This window comes from Perca fluviatilis, chromosome 19, assembly GCF_010015445.1.
Source record: "Perca fluviatilis chromosome 19, GENO_Pfluv_1.0, whole genome shotgun sequence".
NCBI lineage: Eukaryota > Metazoa > Chordata > Actinopteri > Perciformes > Percidae > Perca > Perca fluviatilis.
Window position 1 is genome coordinate 30,338,382 of NC_053130.1, and position 12,494 is coordinate 30,350,875.

At 40.1% G+C, this 12,494-nt stretch overlaps 1 protein-coding gene across 1 annotated transcript in view; it reads right to left on the reverse strand.

The window, feature by feature from the left end:
- Positions 1–4,825: 4,825 nt before the first annotated feature.
- Positions 4,826–12,494, reverse strand: part of degs1 (delta(4)-desaturase, sphingolipid 1) — a 35,221-nt gene continuing 27,552 nt past the window's right edge. Inside the window, exons 2-3 of the mRNA XM_039783361.1 lie at positions 7,296–8,038; positions 4,826–5,658 (exon numbers count right to left, since the gene is read on the reverse strand). Coding sequence (XP_039639295.1) covers positions 5,512–5,658; positions 7,296–8,038 — 890 coding nt within the window. The 3' untranslated portion in view covers positions 4,826–5,511. The remainder of the gene's footprint in view (positions 5,659–7,295; positions 8,039–12,494) is intronic.

A 12,494-nucleotide genomic window follows, 5' to 3' on the forward strand; every position in this document is an offset into this window, starting at 1 on the left:
TATGATCATATGATCATTTTCGTTTTTTGTGAGAAAGGAAATTCAGTTATTAAAAAGGTAAAAATAGAAACAAGATTTTGGATCATTATTGGTGCAAAACAGGTGAAAGTGCTTGAAATGTAACAATTTGGTAACTTGTATGATAACTGTTTGGGAATAGCAGGTGCAGAAAGACAACATTCCCACAAACAGACACCTACAATCAGACACGACCACATAAAGACGCACAGACACACAGGCACACACACACACACACACAGATACACATCAAACAAACAACGCATTTCCCGGGGCGAGGCAGGGGAGAGCAGCGGAGGAAAAGCGCATTTCCTCCGCTGCACGGTGTGGGAGGATCCCCTGCCTCTCCCCGTTGCTGGCAGCCCCTCGCCGGGCGCCGCGACCGGCTCTGGGTCGGTTTAGCAAGAACAGGATTGTTGGGTTCAGGAAAACAAAAACTGGGTTAGGTTCGGAAAACGGGCATACCATCGGAGTTCACTAAAACGCAGTCAATAAAACCTTGGGAGCATTACGCACGATCACACGTGTGGTCAAAAGTTTGCGGAAAACTGGGAACATTTTTACGCATGGAAATTCTTTATAAATCCCGACTATTGCGAGGAATGTTGCGACGACAAATTTCACCCTGCTTCACGCAACTTTTTCTTGCGTAACAGGTTTTATAAATGAGGCCCCAGGTTTGCCAGTTCTTGCTGTGAGATGTTACCCCACTCGTCCACCAAAGAACCTGCAAGTTCCCTTACCCTCCAATCCAACAGGTCCAGACGTGCTCAATGGGATTGAGATATCCGGGCTCTTCGCTTGCCATGGCAGAACACTAACTTTCGCGCACAGAATGAGCGGTATGGCTGGTGGCATTATCATGCTGGAGGGTCATGTCAGGCTGAGCCTGCAGAAAGGGTACCACATGAGGGAGGAGGATGTCTTCCCTGTAACTTTTGATTTTGACCATTCTTTGTTCAGGGACAAATTTTTCCATTTCTGTTCTCACATGTCTGTGTAACATTGTTCAGTTAATTTCTTAGTAGTTGAATTTTTTTTATGTACGCATGTTAAGTTGGCTGAAAATAAAAGCAGTTGAAAGTGAGAGGACGTTTCTTTTTTTGCTGAGTTTTTTTTTGCATTCCCACTCCCTATTGCACGTTCTGTCAACCTGAACAAACTGGAACTTTCCTACACATGGTCTGGGAGTGTGAACAGGTGCATGAGTTCTGGAATAAAACCGCATCAATAATATCTGATGTGACAGGATGTTGAATTCCTACTTATCCAATTGTTTTGTTACTTAATGACGACTCTAAATTATATCTGCTTGGGAGACAAAAGAAAGTTGGGTTAGCCGGCTCAACCGCGACCATGATAGCTTAACGCTGGCCTAAATGTGTGGCAGAAAACTAACACTGCACATCACCCTGAACACACCATCCCCACCATGAAATATGGTGGCAGCATCATCCTGTGGGGATGCTTTTCTTCAGCAGGGACAGGGAAGCTGGTCAGAGTTGATGGGAAGATGGATGGAGCCAAATACAGGGCAATCTTAGAAGAAGACCTGTTAGAGTCTGCAAAAGACTTGAGACTGGGGTGGAGGTTCACCTTCCAGGACAACAACCCTAAACATACAGCCAGAGCTACAATGGAATAGTTTAGATCAAAGCATGAAAATTGCTGTTGACAGATGCTTTCCATCCAATCTGACTGAGCTTGAGCTATTTTGCAAAGAAGAATGGGCAAAAAGTTCAGTTTCTAGATGTGTAAAGCTGGTAGAGACATATCCCAAAAGACTTGCAGCTGTAATTACAGTGAAAGGTGGTTCTACAAAGTATTGACTCAGGGGTGCTGAATACTTTTGCACACCACACTTTTCAGTTTTTTATTTGTAAAAAAAATTGAAAACCATGTATCATTTTCCTTCCACTTCACATTATGCGCCACTTTGTGTTGGTCTATCACATAAAATCCCAATAAAATACATTTATGTTTGTGGTTGTAACGTGACAAAATGTGAAAAAGTACAAGGGGTAGGAATACTTTTGCAAGCCTCTGTATAAGTCCAAAAAGTTATACATATTATGTGAAATGCTTAAATCTTAAGGTTGCCACTTTGGCAATCCTTATCCTTAAGATTTCAGTCCTAGTTGCTTTAGAATTTCTGTTTGAATGAAATTGTGCAGAGTGAGAGCGAGTGTAGCCTGAAGCCTAGAAATAGAATGAATAATTCTATTTCTATGGTCTGGAATCTTGTTGATACACAAGCTTCAAGTTATGAGAATTGTGTGCATAGTTTAATTTTTTTGTGTATACAACGAAAAAAACGAATTTATTACAGCTTAAATTTCTCAATTCCAGCAAACATTTCCTCAAACTGCGTCAGCACATTCAATAGACGTGGCCACATTGTGACTTTATTTTGACCCTTTGCCGACATGTTTGGAATGAGGCAGCAACTGTTCCTGTCCTAGGGCATTGTTCATTAACTCACTCGTTTAGCAAAAAGAAACTCACTCAGGTGTATCAGTAACCTCTGCACACATCACGCTCTCCAAGTGTTTGGTCCTACCTAAACTTGCCTCAGAAATGAGACTTCCTGTTGTGTGGACCTGTATGCATCAAGAGTTTTAGAAATACTGGGGTCTACCGAGTCCCCCCCCCTAAATAATAAACATTTTATGATCATTTGGATTTCTCATGTTTCATTTGGATTCTCATGTTTTAATGTGGTATGATTTAGAGGATCTATTGGCAGAAATGGAATATATTATTCACAATTATGTTTTCATTAGTGCATAACCACCTGAAACTAAGAACTGTATTCTTGTTAGCTTAGAATGAGCCCTTCATATCTGCATAGGGAGCTGGTTGTCTTCCACGGAGCCAGCCATGTTTCTGCAGTAGCCCATAACCGACTAACCAAACACTGGATCTAGCGAGGGCCTTTCGTGTTTTTACATTGAAGAGAAGGCCACCATAGATTCTCCTACACGCTCGGTGAGGGTATTCAGTAGGTTGCTAGCTGCAACCTCACTGCTAGACGCCATTAAATCCTACACACTGGTCCTTCCATTAAACATATTCAATATTTTCGGTAATGTTTGTCTTTCAACATGAAGGTCATGATCAGGGGTGTCAAACTATCGGCCCAAGAGCCAGATCCTGCATGTCAAACAATTTTATAGGGTTCCACTTCATACATTTATTTTTACATCTGGCTCACAAATTCAGAGAGGTTGACTTTGCGGACAGACAGTTACAAGAGGAGGATGCTCTCCCTAGCTAATTTGGGTTTGCGGCCCCTGGTCTAAATGCTGATTCAAAGCCTTCTCTATTGCCAGGAATATCATTATAAATAGAAGAAAGTAAGTCTTTTTTATCTTCATTTATTTTATTGGCTTTAAAGTATTCCAAATTAACTGTATTCAATTTTTTTTTAATTGTGGAAACAGTCAAATCAATAGCAACCCAATGTAATTTTGTTCACGGTTGCTAAGTCTCCAAATTTCAAACTAACACAGACGACAGCTGCAGCAGCCCTGCTTCTACAACTTAGATACAATAACAAAAAAGGACAATAAAGTGATTAGGTGATGTTTATCAAACACATTTTCTATTCTTGGCAGTTTTTCGATCAAAGAAATGCATTCATAAAATTGAAATTAAGACCACAAACGGCGCAGAGAATCGAAAATAAAGCTCTGAGGCACTGATGAGTAACACACATTCAACCTTAAACTAACTTGTTATAAACAGTTTGTATGGAAGCACGACAACATGTTGTATAATGGTAGATTAAAGTGTTGATGATAAAGAGCAGTTGGGGAAAAAAAGGTTAACTACTACATTTAACATAAAGCAACCGATGAAAGCTTCCCCATAAACTCAACACATACGGAGGGATCTTAATGAGTGGATTCACTCAGAGTTCAACTTTGGCACACACACACACACACACACACACACACACACACACACACACACACACACACACACACACACACACACACACACACACACACACACACACACACACACACACACACACACACACACACACACACACACACAACCAATAGCAAAGATGCTTTCATGTTGTTGACCTCTAACTGTAGAGTCCAAAATGCAAAATGGAGGGAGACATGTCTTCAGTTAAATAAAATTAATCACTGTGGCAGAATACAAACTGCAAAGCAGACACCTTTGACATGGTTTGCACTCAGTTGTCACACAGGAGTAGATGGTACAACTGTGGGCTTATATTATGTTGGCTGTGAAGCTATCTTGATAGCTAATTTCTGGGGCTGGTTGCACAAAGACATCTAAAAAAAACATTCCCATCTAAATCTGTTCTGAGTGATTTGAAAAGTGGACAGGTTGGCAATGCACCCAGGATGCATTGAAATCTGATCACTGAAACCACATTTGGAGGTAGCAATTCTGTATCGATACACAGACGCCAAGTATCGATCTATTATTATATATGTGTTGGTGTTTTTCTGCTTCACAATCCCATTTTGCAGCAATAACATTGATAGGAGATGAACAGACGAAGACATTTATCTTTTCTTTTTTTTTTAAAGATTTATTTTGGGGGCTTTTCCCTTAATTATAGTGACAGTGGATAGACATGAAAGGGGGAGAGAGAAGGGGGATGACACGCAGCAAAGTGCCGAAGGTTGGATTCGAACCCGGGCCACTGCAGGACTCAGCCAACATGGGGCTCTTAACTGTGTGAGCTAGAGGCCGCCCCAGACATTTATCTTTTAAGATAAAACAGATGTTGACAAAGTTTCCTTTTGGGGACATCATTTAAAATTGGGAAAAATTTAAAGTTGGAAAAAAGGTAATAAATTGCAATATGTTTAAAATAGCAGTAATATCGTATCGCGATGATATCGTATCGTGAGGCCTCTGGTGATTCCCACCCCTAAGGTAGACAGGTCTTGTTTTGCTCCGACTAATGCAAACAGATGCACGTCTTCCAGCAGTCTGTTCATATTTCGTTGTTTGGCGTTGTGCAGTGCACATTAGCACACCAGCTAGAATTTGGGGGTCGTTTTAAACTAAAGTATTGGACAAATTGAAGAGTGATTTTGATTCATCCTCAGGGCGACAATAATATGTGTACCAAATTTCATAACAATTCAACCATCCAGTTATATGTATTTTACGAACGAGTAAAAGTATAACATTAGACATCTTAAGTTGAAGTATTTGTTTGATCAGAGCCAAAGGCGTTGTGCAACCAGCCCTAGCTACTGCCTAATCACACTAACAAACAGAGTTTTTTTAATCTAACGTCTCCAGTTTTTTGTCTTTAGGATAACAAATATCTTTGTTCTCTTCCTTGGAGGAAAAGCACTTTCTCACAATGTCCACCTTTTTTACCCATGTTGATTGTATTAATATGCAGAAGCGGTTTAGTTTATGGGATGGTGAGCGGGGGGGTGCCGTTATGGTGGATACTGCAGCTTTGTTCCAGAGAAGCTTTCAGTCGAGTTACTCCTGCTTGACATCTCCGGTCAGCTTCCTCTTGACTCGAGAGTACGGGCTCAGTGCATCGTCCATGATGAAGTCGAACAGGACCTTCAGCCACGATGTATACTGAGGCAGGTCATCATAATACTCTGCTGCTATCTTCTTCACCTGGAAACCAAGAAGAAACAGAAGTATAGATGTCAAAGAGCCATTTACCAGGATAGCTCAGTTGGTAGAGAGGTTTACTCCTCGACGCAGCAGGCCCAGGTTTGCTGCATGTCTTTCCCCCTTTCACGTCTTCAGCTGTCCTGTCAAATAAAGGCCTAAAAATGCCCAAAAAAGAATCTTTAAAAAAATAAAAATGAGCCTTTTACACAGCCGATAAATGCTTTCATGTTTTAGACATACTGATCATTTTGAAGTCCTATTTTGTTTTCACACAAGTGAAAAGCGGGGTGTGCTGCTAGGGGTGTAATGATTCTTTTTTTCTTAAAAAATGGCCAATAGGGGGCGCCACAAATCTTTTCCATATGGGCTTACAGTATTGTATTTTTCTGTGGCTTTTATTTTGAAACTGGGCTGTTTTCCGAGAATGGAAGCCTCTGTCCTAGTCGCCTTGCTTCCTTCAACATTAAGTTAAGTGCATATTTTTGTTTGTGGAATGTACCTTCTTCTGTCACTCTGCATGCAGTTTGCAGCAACATTACTTATTCAATGTGTTCTCAGTGTAAAAATGGTAGAGTAATACATTCATTTACAGTAAGTAAATGAGTGGGGTGGCCACTGTACTGGACTCTGGTAATCTGTCAAACCTGGCAAAGTTCATATAGATAAATAAAGAAATGGTTACGGTGGCCAATTAACTAATCTAATAATTAGGGAATGGACAATTACAGACTTTACGCACATTTATTTAACCAAAAGTATTGTTCCCAACCTTTATATAGCCTACAATTTAAAGAAAGCAAGAAGGGTCATGGATGTTAAATAATATGACTGAATATGAATATGAATGAATAGCCCCTCATCTTCCTTTACGTATTGACCGCATTCAGCTTCTGGCTTTACCTACATCTACGGCAGTGGCTTTTACAACTTCACCTGAACTCCCAAACCGCAAGTGAGTCTATTTCTCTCTGCCGTTGTCTATCACAACCTAACGTGTGCTCTGATAGCACTTGTTATAGGACCTCTATAACATCAGTTAACTTTAACCAGCCCAGTTCTTTGTGAAAAACAACAACAGCAGAGAGAAACAGACGTAACTAAACATGCTTGCTGTCTGGGAGTTCCAGGTGAACTCATGAAAGACGTACCGTACACTAGCGTGTGGTGATGACAGGCTTCAAAGCAACAGGCTGTGGGGTCCAGAAGACTGACGTTTTCGTTTTTGTAAAACACGCTCTCCTTGCCCCCTCTACTCCACACCATAAGACAAAGTTGAAACTAAAAGAAAACCCTGAAAGAAGTGTGACATGACACTTAATTGTAATATTAACACATAAAGCTAAATGCTTTCTTTAAGTTCGATAATTAGGCCTGCCATGACATACTGTATTTATGACCGGTTATGTTGTCTAGGTTAATGTCAAGTTGCTATAACACAGAGATTGTTGTCTTGGTTACTGTCAAGTTGTTTGAATGACACCTAATGACAACAGTCCTAAACATTTATAAAGACTTCTTCATGTTTGTGACAGGTGTCATGTCATGGTAATTATGGTGTCACTCATGTCAGTCTTATGCACACCCCTTAAAAATAAAGTGTTACCCAATGATCTCAATATTCAGCCAGCTGTACTAACCATGGGCAGCCTGCGTCCTGGGATGCTAGGGAAGTCATGGTGCTCATTGTGGTAGCCCACGTTGAAGGTGAGCAGGTTCAGGGAGCCATAGTAGGAGTAGGTCTCATGGCCCTTGAGGAACATGTAGTGCTCAGCTATGAAGTGACCAGAGATGGGGTGCAAGCCCATTCCCAGCAAGGAGCCAGCCAGCATATAGACCACAGGCTTAGCCCCCCACAGCCAGTAGAGCAGAATGTTAAAGGTGAGCTGGACGGCCAGGTTGGTCACCTCCAGCTGAGTGATGGGTTTGGGGTTGATGCAGAGGGGGCGGATGGCATAGAATAGGGGCTGCAGAATAATCCAGATGAATTTCCGGAAGCGCGTGCAGAAGAACCAGCCTTCAAACTCAGTAGGGATGTCTACATCTACCCCGTCTCCACCCAGGTAGCGGTGATGGTCCAGGTGATAGCGTTTGAAGGAGGCAGAGTAGGGCAGACCGATGGGCAGGTTGGCAAACATGGCAAAGTAGCGGTTCCACGTGGCCTTGTTGTTTCCAAAGGCCGTGTTGTGGGAAATCTCATGAATAGCAAGGGTCATTGAGTGGTTGATACAGCTGCCAAAGGCATATGTCCAAAACAAAACCCATTTCCAGTCCAAGTCTTTAATCAAGTAGAAAGCTAAAAACTGTATAGCCACCATCATGCACACAATCCATTTCAGCCTTGGGTCAGGACCCATCAACGACTTGATTTCTGGGTATTTGGCTGTAGGAGAGAAACAAGAGACTTCAGTTAAACTCAGGAAAGATTTATATGCTGAAAATTAATGTATTACAACTATGAGAATTAGAATACAATATGAATATTGCAAAAGAAATTGTCAGTGAGTGACCAGTAATTACAAAGTACTATGATAATTGACCTCCTAAATCATGTTATGATTTTTATATTTATCAGTTCTTAGAACTATAACTATACAGTGCAGTATGCATGCTTTCAAAAAATAAACTGTTGGATATCACCTGAAAATAATGGTTGTTCAACAATTGTGTTATTAAAGTTATTAAAATGAAAGATGCACACTGCTGATTTTGCTATAGACGTTTATGTTCTTAGATGATCTTTTATGGTGATCAAAATGATTTGATCACCATAAAAGATCATCTAAGAACATAAACGTTATAGAAATATTAACTAGTTGGGAGGACAAGTGTGACATTTCAGGGAGCAATTGAGCTCTATAGCAAAATTTGTTGTCAATGATTGCCATATGTTGTATCCATTTATTAATGTGTTACAAGCATAGACTGTAAAAAAGGATGTCTTCACTTCCTTCCACTGTAAACAAGCAAATCTAAAATATCCTGGATACGGGCGCTTTCATCTTGTAATTTTGGAGTCAGAATCTGTGCAGTAGTGATTAGGCGGTGGAGCCACGGTATCAAAGTCCCGCCCATACACCCGCCCAACCAATCGCGAGTTAATCACAGCTGTCAATCATGACATTTCATTTTATTCTTTCAGTGGAGAACATTTTCAGGTATAACTGAGTGGAGCTGATAGTGACAGAGAAGTTAAGAAGAAAAGAGGAGAGGAAAACAGAGTGACCTCCAAATATGTCTGGCCATGTTGGTGTAGATTTCAGCCTGTATCAAATTTTGAAACTGCTAATTCATTTTGCTAAACAGTCATGTAAGACTAGTGGCAGACAGCTGATATATTGTGACTTTTGGCTCTCACCTTACTGGGGCAGTAATGGAGACCTAGGCTGTAACTATGCAGTAAATCCTTTTATCAAATCTTTGTTATCTTATGTACTGATGGTGAACATTAAACATGTAAGGGCATTTAAGGTTACTTGCTGAAGAAGTCATTCAACCCCAGGCCTTTTCCACATGTTAAGGCGTCACATTTTAAGACTGAGTAGTAAACCACCAGACTAGTAGGGTAAAATGTCTACAAGCCAGTGCAAATTACAGGGTTCGTACACCTTTTCCAAGGTCAAATTCAAGCACTTTTCAAGCACTTTCAAGGTCCATTTTAAAGCTTTTTCCAGCACCTTATAAAATATATACCAATACATAGTCAAAATTATTATTTAGTGTTTTTGTCAGATTAAAAGACATAATACTACAGCCTCTTACAGTGTAAGGTGGTACACAAAGTTCATTATACTAATTTGAGGCTGTCTCGGATTTACCCCAATGTATCTGACTCTTGTAATAGGTGCAAGCATTCCCCAGCTGACCATTCCCATATGTTCTGGTTCTGTCCTAGGCTCGCCACATTCTGGTCGGAAATCTTCAAAACTCTTAGCACAGCATATAACACTTTTATCTCTCCTGAACCTCTCTTGGCTTTGTTTGGTGCCCCTTTGCAGCCTTTTTCTTCCAAAGTCATGCAGACCGTTCTTGCCTTTGCCACCCTGCTGGCCAGGCGTCTCATAATCATTAACTGGAAACACCCTCAACCTCCATTTCATAGTAGATGGGTGAAAAAGATGTTCCTGTCCGTTAGACTTGAAAAGCTCAGATTTTCCCTCAATGGCTCCTTAAATGCATTTGAAATAACTTGGAGACCTCTCTTAAAAATGTTATTGAATCTTTAGCATCTCTGCCTTGACAGTGATGACTTATTTCATCTATTTATTTCAGTATTTTCCTTATTTATTTATGTATCTGTTTTGTTTTTTGTATATTATACTGTTCACATGTCAATTTTGGATTTACCTTGAGAATTGTTCTCTCTCGGGTGGGGTGGGATTGTGGGAGGGATAAAATGAAAGAATGGAAGCCCTCTCTGTTACATGGAACTGTAATGCTGTTGCCTGTGAATTTGCTCCCAATAAAGAAAGTTAATAAAAAAAAAAGACATAATACTATAAACAGCCAAAATTGTGTTTAGTAATAGCAGAAGGATCAGATATTTAAGCAAAACACAAGTTTTATTTTTCAAAATGTATCACTGTCCAAGTATACTTTTCTATCTAACCTGCCTGAGTCAATGTAAAAACAATTACCCCAAACAAAATCACCTGACACGTTCACTTCACTAACCCTGAATTATCACCTTCTCTTCATGGTTCCTAACATAACATACAGTAATACAGCTATGGAGAGGAGCACTGAGTGGGAGGATCTGAGCCAAATGACATGCAGCTGGGTCATTCTGGGTCAAAATCCAGGAAAAAAGGTGGTGCACCCTCTTAGATTTTGCTCAAAGTTTATGCTACCCTTAATGTCCTTTCACACTTTTTTCCAAATCTAGGGCATGCTGTACAAAACAAAACGGAGAAATGTTGAGTTACAAGCGAGCAGTCTGATGTTTGTAGAGCGCGGTTGGAAATTTTGAACCATTGTACCCCGAAATAACTTACAGAAGACCCCCAATGCACCTAATATGCAACTTAACTGTATAGTACTGACTTACTGTGTACTTCTACTGCAAAAGGAAAACATTGTACTAATGAAGCTCAGCGCAAATTCTTCCAGGAATACTTCTAAATTACTTCAATCACCACTATTCTCCCTAAAACTATTCAGCTGTTAAGAGGCGTTCACTTTTCAGTAAACCAACCAGAATTGGCCACGAAATTCATGATCCAATCACAGCACGACATCCTGCTTTAAATGTCTTCTCTCCTTGCTATCAGCTGTCTTTTCAGGCAAACGTGCAACCCTCCTCCTCCCCTTCCACCTCTGGGCATCGTCAACCACTGCAACCTTCCGTCCCTTTCCTTTTTATTTAGTCTTACTCCTCTGTCAAATATCCTATTAGATTTTACTGAACGTGTTTCTGTGTCTGAAGCTGCTCTTGCGTTAAGTTTGGTGTTTGATGACCCTTTTTTCTCCAAGTCTTCAATCTTCTTGGCCTTTTCCTTATGAGCATTTTAAGATGTTTCACCTCATACATTGGTTCAACCACTTTTGTTTGCTTAGCAAGTTTGCTAATCTCCTCAGTCATAAAGCTCAAGGATTTTCTGATTTCCTCCATTTCCTCTTTCATCACAGTGCCTCCTTATCTTGCTTTTGGCATTCTTCCCTTCTCTACTTACTTTAGTGCTATGCAGTGCATACAATTAGAGATGCACCGATTACAATTTTCTAGGCCGATTCCGATTTCCCGTTGAGTTTGACCTTCCGATACCGATTTTAGCCGATTCCGAGTTAATTTTTTCTAACCACTTTACAGCACACACAAACATTTATTTTCTATCTTTTCTTTAATAGAACATTTTGCATACACATCTAAAGTGCAATGTTATGGAAGAACCATTTTCCTTCTTTATTCAGTACAGGCCAAAAGTTTGGACACACCTTCTCATTCAATGCGTTTCCTTTATTTTCATGACTATTTACATTGTAGATTCTCACCGAAGGCATCAAAACTATTAATGAACACATATGGAATTATGTACTTAACAAAAAAAGTGTGAAATAACTGAAAACATGTCTTATATTTTAGATTCCTCAAAGTAGCCACCCTTTGCTTTTTTTGATAGCGCTGCAAACCATTGGTGTTCTCTCAATGAGCTTCATGAGGTAGTCACCTGAAATGGTTTTCACTTCACAGGTGTGCTTTGTCAGGGTTAATTAGTGGAATTTTTTCCGTTATTAATAAAAAAAGCAAAGGGTGGCTACTTTGAAGAATCTAAAATATAAGACATGTTTTCAGTTATTTCACATTTTTTTGTTAAGTTCCACATGTTCATTCATAGTTGTGATGCCTTCAGTGAGAATCTACAATGTAAATAGTCATGAAAATAAAAAGGAAATGCATTGAATGAGAAGGTGTGTCCAAACTTTTGGCCTGTACTGTACATCCAACTAAAAGAATTTGATATATCTCATCATTTGGTGACATATCACCTGTTCAACTGACTTCAGCAGTTTAGATAACAGACACTCAACTGTCCTGTCGTAACATACATGTGAACCAACCACAGACATGTGCCTTGTTCATGGACTGTGGTGCTCTGTTGCAGAATGAAACACTGATGTATAACTGCTATTATGCCATATAACTGCTAATTTGATTCATTAACATATTAATTGAAGGGGCGATAGCAGCTTCAGACACTTTAACCCCTGGTTGAATGATTATGAATGCATCTTTGCAGTTACTCCGAATCCTCAGCGGAGGTAGCCTATTTTTGGATGTGGGCATGATTTGCATTCAGTGGGGAGAGGGGTGTGGGTATGTCTCATGAGATCAGTGGCAG